This window comes from Schistocerca americana, chromosome 5, assembly GCF_021461395.2.
Source record: "Schistocerca americana isolate TAMUIC-IGC-003095 chromosome 5, iqSchAmer2.1, whole genome shotgun sequence".
NCBI lineage: Eukaryota > Metazoa > Arthropoda > Insecta > Orthoptera > Acrididae > Schistocerca > Schistocerca americana.
This window is the reverse complement of record NC_060123.1, coordinates 177,516,893-177,536,307: the sequence shown is the minus strand read 5'-3', so window position 1 is coordinate 177,536,307 and position 19,415 is coordinate 177,516,893. Positions and strand designations below refer to the sequence as shown.

Genomic DNA, 19,415 nt, shown 5'->3' with positions numbered 1-19,415 from the left:
ATACACAACAGAAAAGGTGGAACTCCCACAAATGTCATCTTGTCACCTCTATACAACCAATCTCCAAAGTTTAAGCTTCCAAATTACAAAAATCTTTTGAATTTGCTTCCATTTATCCCAGCTAACCATCATGAATTATTCTGTTCACTTTCACATGAAGACAGACAACCAAAAAGAACAACCAGGGATGACCCACTTGAAGTACTTAAACCAGATGAAGAGAAAGACTTCCTGGAATCAGATTATTAATAGATTGTTTCTTGGAACTTCCTGGCAGATTAAAACTGTGTGCCAGACCGAGACTCTAACTTGGGACCTTTGCCTTTCACGGGCAAGTGCTCTACCATCTGAGCTACCCAAGCACGACTCACGCCCTGTCCTCACAGCTTTACTTCTGCCAGTACCTCGTTTCCTACCTTCCAAACTTTACAGAAGCTCTCCTGCGAAACTTGCAGAACTAGCACCCCTGAAAGAAAGAATATTGCGGGGACATAGCTTAGCCACAGCCTGGGGGATGTTTCCAGAATGAGACTTTCACTCTGCAGCGGAGTGTGCACTGATATGAAACTTCCTGGCAGATTAAAACTGTGTGCCAGACCGAGACTTGAACTTGGGACCTTTGCCTTTTGTGGGCAAGTGCTCTACCATCTGAGCTACCCAAGCACAACTCGGTCCAGCACACAGTTTTAATCTGCCAGGAAGTTTCATATCGGCGCACACTCCGCTGCAGAGTGAAAATCTCATTCTGGAAACATCCCCCAGGCTGTGGCTAAGCCATGTCTTCACAATATCCTTTCTTACAGGAGTGATAGTTCTTCAAGTTTCGCAGGAGAGCTTCTGTAAAGTTTGGAAGGTAGGAGATGAGGTACTGGCAGAAGTAAAGCTGTGAGGATGGGGCATGAGTCGTGCTTGAGAAGCTCAGATGGTAGAGCACTTGTCCGCGAAAGGCAAAGGTCCCGAGACCGAGTCTCGGTCCGGCACACAGTTTTAATTTGTCAGGAAATTTCATATCAGCGCACACTCCGCTGCAGAGAGAAAATCTCATTCTAGATTGTTTCTTCTTTTGTAGCACTATTTTACATGCTATACTAAGAAAATGAATTATATTCACATAGGGTATAGTGATTTTTAATGTTGATATTATCAAAATAATCTTTTTGTAATACATGAGAAGAGATCACTGACCAGGTTGATCGAAATATTTTCAATAATGGGTTAATGCATTGACAAGAATTCTTTCTTATCTTGTTTCACTATTGTAAGCCACAAAAGAAATGGTATTCAAGTAGCATTACAGAAATGTTCCTTGTTACAGCTCTAAATAGAAGTTTCATGATACTGAATTGTTAACAACCAATAATAAAGCATTATAGAGTAAGCATAAATCACATTCTTCTTAACTCACAATGTACAACAAGCAAAGGAGTACAAGTGCATATGGATTTTGCGATACGTGATATAAAACTAATCACTTGCTATTCCAACATGGAAAAAGAAAGTGCTACAGAGTATTCTTGTGCCTAATACACATAAAAAATTCTAAAATTCCATTTTGAAATCTAAAGACAATTCTGAAACCTTGTGAACTTTAACTTCAGCCTTCTCAAAACAGCATGAAGTACACTTATAACCCTTTGCTTCTGACCCGCTCAGATGCAATATATTCACATTACATGCACTTACAAACAGCAAAAACTGGAACATACCTGACAGAAACATTTATGAGACAGTTTCACCTTTCAAAATCTTTATCAGAAACACTTTGCCACTTTCTCCAGTTATTTTCAAGCACTTTTTACTCTCAGTTGTTTACCTCTTAGTTACTCATAAAGACCCTCTGACATAATGGGATATCAAATGCTTGATTGAGAACTGTAGCAGCTAAGAGTACATGAAAGCCACCACCCATCTCTAATAGTAGTACTACAACTATGGTAAAAGTCTGCTATATGGATCTAGCTGTATTTTTGTCCTATTAGTTTGTAAGAATATATTGTAATTATTAATGTGTGAATGTTAAAGTTTTTGAATATTTTGTAAAAAAGTTTTTTTGTAAAAGTGAGAGAATGAATTCAAATATCTTGAGTCTATATACAACATGATGAAACAAATGTGTGTTCATTATATTTTCACGGGTGGCGACTGGTGCCAAGCGTATCTCGACAGAGATATTTTAGAGGTTTTGATACATATAGTCACGAATTAATAATTTGCCTTTGGAGAATAATAATCTGATCACAATAGCACAATCAAGAGAAAAGGTCCAAGGATCTTAACCGCCATGTAAAACAAAGCTGTCTCCAAACCACAACCACAACAGTATGCATTGTATGTTTATTATTGGACTAGATATCTATCAGTTGAGTATTCTTTGATAAACAGTACTCAGTATTGTTTTATATTTTTCACTCTGATCTCTCACTTAATGATGCTTAAAAACTGAACAATGACCAGACTTTACATTGTTATACTGTCATGAACTAAAACGGACGATTTTCAGTTTACCTGTCGAGTTACGTATAGCACACAAAGTTATGTAAGTCATCTATTATTGAACTGGAAAATGTGGGAGATGATGAAGGAATCAGAACTGCTTTTTTTGATATGTTATTTATTTGATGTGCAATAAATGATACTTAGTTTTCATACATTCTTCCTAGTAGCGGACTAGGTAATGATTGTGTGGACTTACAGAATAGGTGATTAGCTAAGATTTTATTAGCTCAAGGTGACCAACATTAGAACAATTATTCACTTTAGTATAAACATATTTATTATTATTATTATTACCATTTAATGCTATTGACTATAATTATTGAAGTTAATAATTAAACTGATTAATTAATTATGAATCATTGGGAGATAAAGAAATCCCTAACAATTACTGTCTGATTGTCTAGCTATCTACATTTTATACGGGTCATTAATTAAATAATTACATAAATGTCTAAAGTGAGTAAATAGTGAATGTTATACAGGCTGTCCACATAAATGTTTCTGTCAGTCATACTGCAATTGCTGCTGTTGGGTCAAGTGAGTTATAGTTGATTATTCAAACAGTAGAAAGATAGTAGGATAGAATACAAAATAAATAAACTTCTTGTTCTGTAAAAATGCTTACATCAAGCCTGTTTAAGAGAGTACTGTTCTGCATTTTGAAATGAGCCAACCACTCTGCAGCATCTATTGGTAGATCCACACAACCCTCCCTTGTCTGTGAATTGGCAACTTCTTTGGGCATGTTCAGCCAGTTTCGAACTGATTCAAAAAGAAAAAAAAAAAATGATTTCACAAAACAGGCAGTTCAAATATATCAGTTATAAACAAAGAGAAAACAGTCACTATTGAAAGTTGCAACAACCTGGGTTTTGATCCGTTGTTATATTTTCAAGAATCACATGTGACAGCAACATTCTATTTAACCCACAGTTGAAAATTACAAGTTATATATGTATCCTATGTTCTTCATAAGAACAACCCTGATGTAAACAAACACATATGTGGTAATAGGTTACCTGCTGTAGCACACATTCATGAGTGTTGTCACCCTAATTACATATTAAATATTTTATGTTTTACTACCATTAATGAGACTTTAGGACAGTCTAAAGCACTGACAGACAGCAATGGTTTTGCTGATCAGGACCCTAAATGCATATTTCTTATTTTTAATATCAGTGTACAATCACTTTCTCTGAACAGTTCTGTGCGCAACATTATAGTTAGTTCTGACTGGTACATATTGGCCTGGTTTGTAAATAGTCTCTCCATTTCTCCCTTGCATGTGAAATGCCAAAGCACTTAAATTTTCTCCTTTTTAACAAATTTGAGAAACATTGTATAACATCATTATAAAAATATCACCAAATATCACCAAGTGAAGTGAATATAGTAATTGACTTGTATATGGAAGGTTGTGGTTCGATCACACTCCAAAATTTTTCTTCTTTTTTTTAATGTTTATCAAGATGATTTCCTGTGTTGTACACTTGAGAGTAAATTCCTGCTAATCATTTCTTAGTTTGTTAGTGGTGATCTCTCTGTACATGAGTGTTCAGTTACATATGTCACATAATTTAGTAAACCATCACTATTTCGTTAAAAATGCTGTGTGCTCAAAGGTGCATGCACTTTTCTTCAGGAACAAAGTGCCTACAATGAACAAGATACTTCAAGCAGTAGATAATGATGACGAATTGCCTGCTTCTAAAAGAACATTTCATAAACTGATAAAGGATATTGGTTTTCATTTCAAAAGTAGGAAATGAAATAGCATTATTACCGTTAGAGAGGATATTGCTTTGTGGAGGAGATGTTATCTCCAGCAGATTCAAAGTTCAGATACGAGAAATGGAAGATTTACTACCTAACAAAACATGGGTTAACGCGGGACATGTAACACAGAAAGTGTGCACTGACAAAACAGTGACTAATAGAGAAAAGCTTTTGTTGCAGGTCTATCACCAAGGTAACAAAAACTGACTATGCTGAGTCGCAGATAGGCACAACAAAAAGACTGCCACAAATAAAACTTTCAGCCAGTAACGGCTTTGTCAACAATAGACACCCCCCCCCCCCCCCCACACACACACACACACACACACACACCACACACACACACACACACACACACACACACACACACACACACACACGCACGAGTGACTGCAGTCACAGGAAGCAACTGAAACCAACTGGGAGCAGCAACACTAACGCATGATGGGAGTGGCGACTGGATGGGGGTAAGGAAGAGGCTAAGGTGGGGAGGAGAGGGGATAGTATGGTAGGAGTGGCAGACAGTGAAGTGCCACAGGTTAGACAGAGGGCACGGGAGAGATGGGGAGGGTTGGGGGTGGGTGTGTGGTGCTGCATTCTATGTGGGCATGACAACCAACAAGCTATCTGTCCACATGAATGGCCACCGACAAACCGTGGCCTTGTTTCCAAGGGACCAACCTGTTGCTGAGCACATTGCCAACATGACATCCTTCACTTCTATGACTGCTTCACAGCCTGTACCATATGGATCCTTCCCATCAACACCAGCTTTTCTGAACTGCACAGGTGGGAACTTTCCCTGTAATACATCCTACGTTCCCTTAACCCTCCTGGCCTCAATGTTCATTAGTCACTGTCCTCACCCATCCAGCCCCTTCTCTGTTCCCATTTCAGCGCTACACAGCTGCCATTCTACCATCACACCCAGTCTTTTTACTTCTCTCCTTCTCCACTATTCCCCCCCACCCCCCCACCCCCCACCCCACCCCCACTCCCGTCCCTCGCCATCTCTCCCCTGCCATCTGTCTAAACTGCGGCACTTCACTGTCTGTCACCCCTATCATACTATCCCTTTTCCTCCCCACCTCAGTTTCCTCCTTACCCCCATCCAGTCGCCACTCCCATCATGCGCTAGTGCTGCTGCTCGCAGTGTGGTTTTAGTTGCCTGAGACTGCCGTTGTGTGTGTGTGTGTGTGTGTGTGTGTGTGTGTGTGTGTATATTGTCGACTGAGGCCTTACTGGCCAAAAGCTTTATCTGTGGCAGTCTTTTTGTTGTGCCTATCTGCGACTCAGCATCTCCACTATATGGTTTGTAGCAAACTTTCCTTTCCAAAATAAAGTCTTTCCCTCTCATCCCATACAGAAAGTCTCCCCTGACCCACGGTTCTGGATGAGTTTCCCAAAATATATCCCTTTTCCTTGACCTCTCCAGTCCTTTTCCTTCATCCTTCTTCCTTCCCCTTCAAGCCTTCTGCCTGAAGAACGAGCCATTGGCTCCAAAAGCTTGCCAATTACAACCGGCATTTTATACGTGTGTTCTGCCGCCACTTGGTGAATAGATTTTTTTTCTATACAATGAAATAATTTTGTCAATAATTGATTGTTTTTTTTTCTGTTATAAAATGATTCATTGATATACCAACCAAATTCAATCCCTACAGTGTTGAAATTATGGACAATGCTTCATATCCTAGTTTGAATATAGGCAACAAAAACATTGGAGGAAGGAAGACATTGTATATTGGCTGATGGAAAAGGGAGCACATGTTGATTCTACTGCAACTAAGCCTGAATTACTGAAACAGGTTGAAGCTTACGTTGTAGATCAGTACAGTACTGATGAAACAGCACTGTTTGCTGGTCACACTGTTGTTAGCTTACTGCCATACCACTGCAACTTGAACGCCCTAGAACTTGCCTGGAGACATGTTAAAAGATATGTCGAAAGAAATAATAAGACATGTAAGGCACCAGATGTGCTTAAATTAATGCAAGAGGCTCTGTCGCATATCACTGCCAAATGCTGGTGAGATGCAGAACAACACGTAATAAAAGAAGATGACAAAATGTGGCATTTCTAGGGTTTCATAGATTGTGTTGTTCATTGGCGACTCATCAAAGTTGAAGGTATCTTCTTCAGATTCAGAGACTGAAGGAGTTTTTTATTTAATCGTATGGCTAGGGTCCACCGCCGGGCAGACCGTTTGCCAGGTGCCGGTCTTTCAACTTGACGCCACTTCGGCGACCTGCAGTCGATGAGGACGATAGAATGATGATGATGACAGCACAACACCCAGTCCCTGGGCGGAGAAAATTCCCCGACCCAGCCAGGAATCGAACCCAGGCCCAGAGGACCGACAATCCATCACACTGACCATTCAGCTAGTGGGGGTGGACGTTTGAAGTAGTTCAGAGGTTATCACATGAGTAATACCTTAAGTGACCTCAGTATTTCATTATAAAGTGAAATCTCTGCAATATACTCTTAAAATCACTAATTACTCTCACAGACAAATTATACTGTGTTTATTCACGTATTTTTTTAATATTCTTTTTATGCTCTTTTTCTAAGTTATTACCAGAGTATTACTCCAAATTAAGCCATCCCTTTTAAAATTTTAATAGTATTTCAAGATTTATTATTTATCTGCTGTTTGATGATTTTGTTATCTGCAGGTGTAATGTTTGGTCTAATCTGTTACCAAATGTTTTAATTGTAATACTTCTGATGTGAATAATTTCAGTGTTCCAGCATTTTAAAATACCCGTCTGAGAGAAGGGTTAAAATAAAACAACTGGAAATAGATTACATTAAACATTATTAACATTCAATTGTGAAATGTCGAAGAGAAACAAAAAGCTTCCGCACGATTATCTGCAGTTGCTCACATCCTTGCGGTCTTGTTGGACCTGCTTCTTTGTTTAAAAGTGCCAGTAATACATTGTGCACTGTGTTCTCTTCGCTGAGCACTGCGAGTGAGCTATGCTGCCGCATAAAACATAAGGTTACTATTGTATTCAGCTGAGGCTTTGGAGGAAATAAAATCCAATGAGGTAATAGCAAACATGGAAGAATACACAGCATAATGTTTACATGAGGATTGTTCTGATAGAGGAAGGTCTTTCACATTCATGCTTCACACAGTATTCATTCACGGACACCATTGAAGAATCCAGGTTTGCATGAGAAATCTTTTATGATTTGAAAGTGGATTTGACTACAAATCAGTGCCTTGAACAGCAGTCAACATTTATACAGCTTCTTATCCTTCCATAACAAATGGTACTTTGGTTGTTCAATGAGTTAGTAAAGTCAGTGGTTAGAAAGTAATCAATTAACATTTTTATGCAAGTTAGTGTCCATTTGGATCAAGTTATCCAGTGAAAGATACAAAAGTTGCCCCCATCCTACTGGATGGAATAATTAACATTTGCATGCAATTTATCTTGTTAACAACATGTCTTAGAGAAATATCTCTGTGAACTTCTTTGGTTGTTGCAGACATGAAATGTGTTTACCGTAAGTGTTGCCACTGAATATGTCACTGATTTGGCAGTCTAGCCTGGTTATCTTGATAGTATATGACTGGAAGTGTTAACGAAGTGGTCATCACCCAACAGGTCAATTTCAAGTTAATAAATGTGTGACCAAGTGAAATTAAAAAACAATGGTGTTTCATCAAATATTGTATATAACATAGTTCAACACCAAGTAACTTTTTGGTTTCAAGATACTTGTACTTCTACATTACTGAGAAGTACAAGAAGGTGAGGCTGGAACCAGGTTAGCGCTGTTCCAAGTAGTGCTGCCACGTTAAGAAATGTTCTTGTTTTGGCTCGGTGAAAAGAACTTATGAACCTAGTGGACAGTGGCACTGCTGTTAATAAAGACAGTGACCTCAAGAACAGTGACAGCATACAGTATGTAAATAAAACTATATGTGGTACATTAGTGAAAAAAAGTGTTAGGGCAGTGAACATAACAATGTATATGGGATTAAAAAGAAGAAACAGAATGAGATGGGCTAAACCGCATAGAAAGACCCAACAAGAAAGCTCCCAAATTGAAAAACAATCAATAAGAAAAGTGAGAACCAGCTGCTATCTTTAAAAGTAATTGCAGCCAGCAGAAGAGCAGAAATTGAATAGCTACACTTGATACACCAGCCAATGAGGACCCAACTGGGAGTTCAGATGTCAACACTGCAACCTGGGGTGGGGATGTGAGTTAGCTGGAGTGACCAAGCAACAGTATCAACTAACATGCAAGAATTAAGGTAACATAGTCCTCCTAACAGTATCAACTAACATGTAAGAATTAAGGTAACATAGTCCTCCTACTAAGTGTTGTTCACTATTTGTTCAAAATGAGTGATAAAGTAGTGAAAGACAGCGTGCTTTAGATGAAGAATAGGCAGTAGAAATTAAAAGTGTACCTTGTGCGGACAGTTGGTTCAAGTCAGAGTTAGATTCAATCTTGTTTGGAGAAGTGAATGACTGTCCAGTTATCAATGAAACATCAAGGGCTTCCCTACAGACTACTGTGACAATGAAGTAGAGGGAAGTGAAGCAGGAGTAATGAGTGAAGTGGATGTAAAGCCAAAAATACAGGCAGAAAGATATTTACAACAAGGAGCAGTAAATGTTGATAATAATGAGTGGCTATTGAATGCATTGAGTAAACTGAGCGAAAGAATTGTCCATAACCTTAAACACCAAATAAAATGTGACATTAGTGATCTAGAGTTGGAGTCAGAACATACCAACAGTGACATTAAGAAGGAAGTTAATGAGGTAATGGTTCATACTGATGGTCTGAACAAAAAGATGGACTCTGTACAAATTTGTTTAGAAAATAAATTAGAAGAAATAACAAAAAATTTGGATTCAAAATTAGATGTTTTTGGAAATGAAACGAAAAGAAAATTAAATGGAAAACATTTGTAATACGGGGATGGAAGTTGATGATTTTAATTATTGCCAGGTTAAAGTTGCAGAAGGCATGCAAATTTGCTCTGGTAATGTTAGTGTAATGAACTGATTTCTGATACTAAGCATAGAGGTAACATCAATGTTCAGAATCTGGAGGCAGATGAGGAAATTGTTAATGTAAATACTAACGCATGTGATTATGCTGCAACAGAAGATATGCAAGTAATGAATGAAATTACTGATAAAATATATGGCAGTGTGAATGAGCGCCAGTTTCAAAAAGAATGTAGAACTTTAGTAATTAACTATGGTGTAAATGAGATGCAAATGGTTACGAATAATGTCAACAATGTTGAGTTGAACGGGGCATAGGTAGGAAATGAAAGTGAAGACAAAGTTAATGATCTTATTAAAAAGGAATGTAAAGCCTTAGTAATTAGTAATAAAGTAAAGGAAATGAAGTTAGTAAAGACTGATTCAAGCAAAATTGTGAGGAAATGTGTGCATGCTGGAGAAGAAAATATTATTAAGGTAAATAAGCCTGTTGCTATATTACCAGTAGTAGCTATTTCGAACATATTAGAAACTGATAATGAAGCAGACACTATGCTGAATGTAGTTTTCGATATACATGGGCTTATGACAAATTTCAGCATGAATGCAATGTTTAAGGGAATTGTTTTTGTGAGGTGTGGAATGTTCAAAGATTTTGGGTGGAGTGCAATATTTGCAGGTGATGTGAATAATACGAGTAAAATTTCACCCAGTGTTGCAAAATTAGATGGAGGAGCAGGGGGTCAGGGTAACTGTGACTCTATGAATATGTAGGAACTTCACAGAACTTTACTGAACACGCTATTTGGCAAACAGTGCCTTTCTCAGCTGAGTGATTTGACTCCCCTTTTTTGAATCACTTAATTCTCTAACTATTCCACCCATAGAATGCAAGAAAAAAATAATCATCCTCTACTATTTTCAGTTCTAATGTGTAAAAGTATCAGGTCTGTATTTGTATTTTTCTATACACCAATAAGAGTATGGAAGCATACGCTGTGTCAGCTAAATTTTATGAAAAAATGTTTTCTACATGGTCAGATTTAGTTATGGTGAAAATTACATAAATAATTTAAAAAATATTTTTCAGCTCAATGAGTAGTAAAATTAAAATGCAACAAGTAATACAAATGTTAAATAGCAGCAATAGATGAAAAATGTTGAGCAACTAGGTTTCATTTTCGCAAATGTTTGACATTAAATTTAAGTTAATTACTTAAACTAAGGTAAGGCTGCACTAATGGGCCAGTTTCATAAAAACATATCACCATGCCGCCCTTCAGGTTGAAGTACAAACTAAAGAAACTTAAGTGAATTAGGTTTAAAGTAAAGTAATACCCTCACCTGGCGCAATAAAATACAGTAAATAAGCTTTTGTCTGTCAATAATGCGAGGGAGAAGTTTGTTAATAATGAAGAAATTTTGTTGCTATGATGTGGTATTTAGTAGAGCCACTTTTTATAATAAAAGACAAAGCATGGACTTTCATGTTTAATTATTATGTAATGAAGGAATATATGATACATCAGCAACATTGATTAATGATAATTAGCCAATGAACTGACAAAGTATAAGTAAGGAATGGGTCAATGAAGTCTAATCAAGTAATACTGTGATGAAATAATAACAGAATGTATGGAATGATGACTGTAATGAAATAGTAATGAGGTAAATGAAGCAGCAACAATTACAAAACCTGTCTTTGCACTATTTTATTTTGCAAATGCATTACTTCAACCAACAGGTTTGTACGAGAAAAATGTAATGAGAAAGCAGACATGAGCAAGTAATGAAGTATAATTGTGGGTAAACCAATATGTTTTTGTAGTGATAAGACACCTATATGACTGGAAGCACCAGCGAAATAATTTATCTAATCTATGGCAATATAAGTAAAAAACCAAATGAATTCACAACTTTAATGGCTAATCAAATACACACTGCTGCATATTCTATTTTCAAAATGTTATAATACTTAACTTATTCATGAAATAAGACTCACGTAAACTTATTTCTATTTGAATGATTCCAAGTAAAAAGAATTAAATTGATAATTAATCAGTTTCAACAAATGAAGAAACTATATTGGAATCTGACAGGAAAAAACAACAAAAAAGTCATTTTTTTATCAATTTAGCAAATATTGAGAAATTGAGTAATTCAGATTTTATTTCAAGAGAACTGAGTGCTTAACAGCAGCTTCCATACCTTTAAATTAATTAACTGACAAGTATATAAAATGTTGTACACTCTTTTGAATATATGGACACTGAGTACTATTGGAACCACGGGACTGACAAAAGTACCTGGAAAACAGACTCACAGCCTGGGCCACTGGAAGCTGGGGGTCAGACTCAAAACAAAAGTGTGGTTTCCAAAACTCAGCAATATAGTGAATGATTAAATTTGCGAAGTGTATTTTATTATTATTATTCACGTTTGGGCCCTACTGGACCACGCGAAGTACAATCACGGGGCATTCAGTTATTTTCTTTTAGACTTTCTCTCTGCCCAAATTGTTTTCATTCTCTCGGAATGAGCTCTTTTCCTTTCATCAGACCATGTGGTTCCAGTTTTCTTTGGTTTTTCAGCTTGACCAACTACCCAGTCATGAATTTTTTGCCTAAATAATTTTCTGTCTTGAATTTCATCTTGTTTTATATATGCCTCTTTCATGTCCTCTTTTATAGCAGCAATCCATTTTATCGTCTCAAATTTAGCTTTACTTCGATTTTCGTAGAATTCCACTACTTGTTTAGTTAGTCTGGTAGCATCCATTCTTTTAATATGCCCATAAAATTTTAATCTGCGTTTTTTCATATCCGAATATATGCTGGTGTATTGTTGAATTTCACTATTTGCTCTTAGCCTGTATGTTCCTTCTTCAGTATATTTTGGACCTAGAATTTTTCTGATTACTTTTCTTTCTCTTTTTTGGATTTCTTGAATGTCCTTTTTTCTGTTTAAAATTAGCGTTTCAGCCCCATAAAGGCACTCTGGTTTTATGACCGTGTTGTAATGTCTCAATTTAGAGTACCTCGAGAGACATTTTTTGTTGTAGATGTCTTTTGTAAGTCTAAAAGCTGTCTCCATCTTTTGACAATGAATTTCATTTCCAATTTTTTCTAGACCAGTCTCTGAGATTGTTTCACCTAGATATTTGAATTGCGAAACTCTTTTGATTTTTCCATACTTAGTTTCCAAAAGTTTGGGTGCCAGTTTGTTGCTAGTCATATACTGTGTTTTTTCAAATGAGATTTGGAGACCTACTCTTTCTGCTGTTTCTTTAAGAATTTCTATTTGTTTCTGAGCAATTTGGATGTCCTGCGTTAGAATAACCAAGTCGTCTGCAAAGGCCAAACAGTCTATTCGAATATTTGTTCGTCCTAATTTCACTGGTTGGTCAATTTTGAACTCTAATTTTCGTTCGCGCCACTCTTGTATTACTTTTTCTAGAACGCAGTTAAATAGCAATGGAGAGAGTCCATCACCTTGCCTCACGCCTGTTTTTATTTCAAAGGATTCTGAAATTTCTCCTCTGAACTTTACTTTTGATTTTGTACCAGTTAGCGTGTCTCTGATAATTGCCGTGGTTTTAGGATCCAGGCCTTGTTCTTTCACAATTTGGAAAAGAGATTCACGATCCACTGAGTCATAAGCCTTTCTAAAATCTACAAAGGTACAAACTAGTTTTTTATTGTAAATTTTTTGATGTCTGAGAATTAGTTTGAGGACTAAAATCTGTTCTGGGCAAGATCTATTTGGCCTGAAACCTGCTTGATATTCGCCAATTTTCCATTCAAGTTGTTGTTGTGCTCGGTTCAGAAGACATTGAGAGAGGATTTTGTATGTGACTGGAAGAAGAGAAATTCCTCTGTAATTATTAACATCAGTTTTGTCTCCCTTCTTACGAAGTGGGTGAATCAAGGCGGTTTTCCATTCATCAGGAATTTTTTCAGTTTGCCAAATGTTTTGCATGATTGAAGTAATTTCTTTAACGGTTTTTGGACCAGCTGCCTTTAAAAGTTCTGCAACAATTCCATCTTCACCAGATGCTTTGTTGTTTTTCAACCTATGAATTTCTTTAATGATTTCCTCTTCATTTGGTGCAAGTGAAACTGGATTGCATTGTTGGGGAATTTTTGGTGGAAATCTTTCTGTGGGCTCGGGGCAATTTAGAAGATTCTTAAAATATTTAGAAAGTTCTTTGCAATTTTCTTGGTTGTTAAGAGCCAACTGTCCATTTTCCTTCTTGAAGCAAAGATTCTGGGGTTGGTACCCCTTTATTTTGGTTTTAAAAGTTTTATAAAAATTTCTGGTATTGTATTTCTGAAAAGTGTATTTTGTTATTTATTGTCCAATGTTTCAAATTCTGAAAATTAATTTCTTTGTTTCAAAAACATTATACATGTATATATAAATGATAGTAGAGAGTTTCTATTTTTTGTGATGAAGGACCATGGCCAGGGGGTTTCTACTGCCCAGGAATTTACAATCCACAATCTGCATCTAATTTCAAAATATAGATTAAGACATTTGCCTGTTTGTTCAGCACTGAATCATCCAGTCATCTATTTATCAATATATGTCTGTATGATTCAAAAGGGGGGTTATATAACAAAGCAAAATGGAAGTCTCCCACCTGCTATTGTGTTACAATGAATTTTTTCCCCCTAATTTTTCATTTGAAGCTAGTTAGCTACAATCATATAGCAAATTCAATGGCCAGGAAGTAATCAATTAACATTTTAATCAAGTTTGTGCTCATCTAATTAAGTTATGCAATGAAAGACATGAAAGTCCACCATTTATGGAACAATTAACATTTCTAAATTATTTCTCCTGTTAACTACATGTCTTAGTGGAATATCTGTGAGAACTACTTTGATTGTTGCGAACATAAACTGTGTTTTCAATCTACATTTGATGGATGTATAGAGTGTCTGTGTCACAATATATAATTACATCAAATGTATTTGCAGTTGCGTGTATGGACTACCATCAGCTGTATAATGGAATGATGACAATGAAGATTTGTGCTAGACCGGGAGTGGAACCCGGATTTCCTGCTTAGACTATCTGAGCATGACTCACGACCAGACCCAAACTTCCATTTTTCGTCAACCATGTGTCTAAAACCTGTACTTGCATATCCATTATGTATACACCCGCACAGGGGAGACATTTTACCCGAAAGTCGCTTGCCAGTGTCAGCAGATAAATACAATATTGCAGTGCCTGTGTTATTCCAAATTACGATGTAATGTTCCTTTGGACATGCATGTGTGTCCAAAGGAGCATTACACTGTAATTCAGAATAACACAGGCACTGCAATACCATATAACTGTTTATGGTGACTTTAATAACAAACTGTATTCAATGTTCTGTTTCACAAAACTGTGGTTTATGGGATGAGGAGATTCATGATAAGTATTGGCACTGAAACTGTGAGTGACTGGACGGTCTAGTCTAGTTATCTTGATACACACATATCAACAAAAGTTTTGCATCACACATTTAATTCAACATTCATTGCACAGAAAACAAAAATGGGCTCCTGGCATGCAACTCATTTGCAATCCCGTCATTCAATGCATTTGCATTGTGTCCAGATCACAAAAAAAGTATAACAAAAAAATCATGTTTATCATGGGAGGGTTTTCACAGCATTCCTGAGCAATGTTGGTATGTGTTGTAACATTCCCTTGCTCAGATACAGGCTTGAATCCATCGTGGTAGACCAAAAATGAGACCTTCATGCCAGACTTGGTCCAAATAGTCCCACTCTTCAATTGTAATTCTGCATAAGTCACACAGAGTACGTAGTCATTGTTGATGTTCAAAAAGAGTTTGTTTCAATCAATCCCAGACATAGAGAAGCTCGGCGTGAACTGGAGGTTACATGGGAAGGCAAACGACTGGAGCATTTTTCAACACCAGTATATCAGGGTGTTATCCTTGACCAAACTCTGTCCTTCAAGAAACATTGCCGTAACACCAGGCTGAAAGTTAGTTAGTTCATGGAATAACATCTTGAGGAAGCTCACATCCACCACCTGGGAAGCAAGTCCTCTCATCCTGAGAATTTCGGCTCTTGCTTTGTGCGTGTCCACTGCGGAGTGTGCTTCACCTGTGTGGAGTGCATCCACTCAGACCAAACAGGTTGATATTGCAATCAATGAGACTGTCCAAATCTTTTCGGGATGTATGAAGCCAACTCCAGTTGATAAAATCTATCCGACTGTTGGTATAGCTCCGCCCACTATTAGAAGGGCTGTTGCTGCTGTTGTAGAGAGAGTTAAGCAAACTTATGATCCCCGACATCCACTGCATGATCATCAGGCTGTAGTCAGTTGACTGAAGTCAAGAAAGAGCTTCATCGTCAGGACTCGGCCACTAGAGGGAACACCAGAGTCTAACCGCATCACCAGGCACAAGAGCAAGCTACCACCTGATATCGCTGTAAAGGAAGAGCTAGCTCCTGGAAATGACATGCCCTACCCTATTTGGAGATCGCTCAATCGTCTTAGGGTGGGCATTCCTCTTTGCAAGACCAACATGCAAAACTGGGGCATTCTTCCAGCTGATGGAGAGTGCAGAACAACCCAAGACCCAGCCAACCTGCTAATTTGTCCTCAACTTCAACAACCCTACACAACATAGGACCTGATGGAGAGAAACAACAAGGCAATCGGAGTTGTTACATTCTGGAAATGCTGACTGGACACAGAAATAAATTAAATGAATGATGTTTAATTGGATTCATATTCTGGGAACAGGCAGGCCACTCCATTCTGGTAATCCTAGCAAGCTGAATGAACATGTTCTGGAGAACAGCACAGTGAGCAAGTTGTCATCCACCAAGATGAAACTGTCACCTAAATACTGGTGATATGGTACCACTATTAGTTGCAGAACCTCGTGGAGCAGTGAGCAGTGAGACTGCCCTCAGCACACACAAGAGGTTTATGGTAGCCCCATTTAATGCTACCCCAGAACATCACTCCACCACCACCTTGTTGTAGACATGGGACACATTGTTGCAGACAGTGAATGTTATAAAGTTGTCTCCAAAAACATTGTCTGTGATTATCAGGGTACAAACAGATCTGAGATTCATCCACAAACAGCATTCAACACTAATCTTAAAACATCCATTCTGCATGATTTCTTGTCGTTCTGTCACTTAGTCCATGGTGTTGTGGTATTCAATGTGGTGTTCACTGCGACCATCGGGAATGGAGACTCTCATCACGCAATAATCTCCTAACAGTTGGATGTAATACCTAATGTTCTTGTAGCTTCTTTGAACACCAAATTCAATACTGGAGCACTCAGCCCACAGTGCCTTTGATTTTTTATCTTAAATATTGATCACGTACACCTGTCGAAGCTGGGTGACCTGTGTGATGTAACTCTACCTGTTAACTGGAACTGGCTCCATGTCCACACCACGTCACTTTGACTCTGGTGTAAACAATGAGCAGCTTCTCTGGCTGACCAACCTTCTACACGTAATGTAATGATGCGGACACGATCACTGGTCGCGATTGTCCTTCACGACATGCTGGATGTTCACTCTACAGCTCCATGGATGTCTCCACTACGTCCCTACCGGTAAACTACTTGTAACTGAAATGCTGCAATTGATTCAAGTGCAGTGTTCTGCCCGCAGGTAACAGTTACAAACAAATGTCAGGGGTGACCATCCAATCAGTACAGGAACAGTCACAAAGCATCACACTTGCACGAAATGTCGGGGTGATGCAACCCTTTTATTGATATGTATATGAACAGAAGTGTTAGTGAACTGGCCATTGCCCAACAGATCAATTTAAAGTTAATATAAGTAAAAAAAAAACGACAACAACACTGGAGTTGCATCAATCGTACAACATAGTCCAATATCCAAAAGTCTGGATTTTTGAGGCGATGAACACTGTTGAACACTGCCAAGAACAAGAAGGTAGGGCTCCAACCAGGTTAGTATTGTTCTATCTTGATAAAATTTCAAAAGAAAATGTTGTCCACTACAGGCTGAAAATTGTTTTCTTTTATTTGCTACTGGCCAATTTCAACTGCAGAGTCATTATCAAGCAACATATGTGATATAAATGAATCAATCAGTCCACTTGTGGAACTGTACATAAATATTAGCATTATCTGTATCAAATATGGACAGTAAGTTTGTCACACTCTTGAGCGAACCATGTACAATACATACACTCCTGGAAATTGAAATAAGAACACCGTGAATTCATTGTCCCAGGAAGGGGAAACTTTATTGACACATTCCTGGGGTCAGATACATCACATGATCACACTGACAGAACCACAGGCACATAGACACAGGCAACAGAGCATGCACAATGTCGGCACTAGTACAGTGTATATCCACCTTTCGCAGCAATGCAGGCTGCTATTCTCCCATGGAGACGACCGTAGAGATGCTGGATGTAGTCCTGTGGAACGGCTTGCCATGCCATTTCCACCTGGCGCCTCAGTTGGACCAGCGTTCGTGCTGGATGTGCAGACCGCGTGAGACGACGCTTCATCCAGTCCCAAACATGCTCAATGGGGGACAGATCTGGAGATCTTGCTGGCCAGGGTAGTTGACTTACACCTTCTAGAGCACGTTGGGTGGCACGGGATACATGCGGACGTGCATTGTCCTGTTGGAACAGCAAGTTCCCTTGCCGGTCTAGGAATGGTAGAACGATGGGTTCGATGACGGTTTGGATGTACCGTGCACTATTCAGTGTCCCCTCGACGATCACCAGAGGTGTACGGCCAGTGTAGGAGATCGCTCCCCACACCATGATGCCGGGTGTTGGCCCTGTGTGCCTCGGTCGTATGCAGTCCTGATTGTGGCGCTCACCTGCACGTCGCCAAACACGCATACGACCATCATTGGCACCAAGGCAGAAGCGACTCTCATCGCTGAAGACGACACGTCTCCATTCGTCCCTCCATTCACGCCTGTCGCGACACCACTGGAGGCGGGCTGCACGATGTTGGGGCGTGAGCGGAAGACGGCCTAACGGTGTGCGGGACCGTAGCCCAGCTTCATGGAGACGGTTGCGAATGGTCCTCGCCGATACCCCAGGAGCAACAGTGTCCCTAATTTGCTGGGAAGTGGCGGTGCGGTCCCCTACGGCACTGCGTAGGATCCTACGGTCTTGGCGTGCATCCGTGCGTCGCTGCGGTCCGGTCCCATGTCGACGGGCACGTGCACCTTCCGCCGACCACTGGCGACAACATCGATGTACTGTGGAGACCTCACGCCCCACGTGTTGAGCAATTCGGCGGTACGTCCACCCGGCCTCCCGCATGCCCACTATACGCCCTCGCTCAAAGTCCGTCAACTGCACATACGGTTCACGTCCACGCTGTCGCGGCATGCTACCAGTGTTAAAGACTGCGATGGAGCTCCGTATGCCACGGCAAACTGGCTGACACTGACGGCGGCGGTGCACAAATGCTGCGCAGCTAGCGCCATTCGACGGCCAACACCGCGGTTCCTGGTGTGTCCGCTGTGCCGTGCGTGTGATCATTGCTTGTACAGCCCTCTCGCAGTGTCCAGAGCAAGTATGGTGGGTCTGACACACCGGTGTCAATGTGTTCTATTTTCCATTTCCAGGAGTGTATTAAGGACAAATTTGACATCCTTTCACTGAAGAACCCCATTTTTTCAATTAGAACATCAACTTGTTCTCTCTTTATATCCATATGCAGATGTACGTTTTTTGATGATACTGTCCAGCAAATGAAGAGAACATATGGAGTGAGTAAAAATATAATAGTCACTTTCGCACTTGCAAATGAACACACAATCAAAAGCACAGCTGATAAAACTAGGACAACAGGCACTAATATGCTCAGCTCTGGGTTGAAAGGTTGGAAGTCCTGATATCTCTAAAACCACTTATCTGTACATATATGGAAAAAGGTGATTTTCTTTGTGCTCTTAGAAATGGCTGTTTGCCTTCAAAGCTCCCAGACCAGTATCATTACCAAACAGGTGCTTTACGGAGCTGTCAGTAAGGGTACACCAACCCATTAAACTCTATCAAAAATGCTTAGAAAAAACATCATTGTATGTTAAAAAGACTGGAATCTGTGTTGCTGGTTTAAAACTTTCAAAGTGGCC

The 19,415-nt window shown here is 39.1% G+C and overlaps 1 protein-coding gene across 1 annotated transcript in view; it reads right to left on the bottom strand.

Moving 5' to 3' along the window:
• Positions 1-19,415, bottom strand: part of LOC124616188 (28S ribosomal protein S29, mitochondrial) — a 99,605-nt gene that overhangs the window by 16,128 nt on the left and 64,062 nt on the right. The window contains exon 5 of the mRNA XM_047144482.1: positions 3,122-3,258. Within this exon, the coding sequence (XP_047000438.1) occupies positions 3,122-3,258 (137 nt within the window). The remainder of the gene's footprint in view (positions 1-3,121; positions 3,259-19,415) is intronic.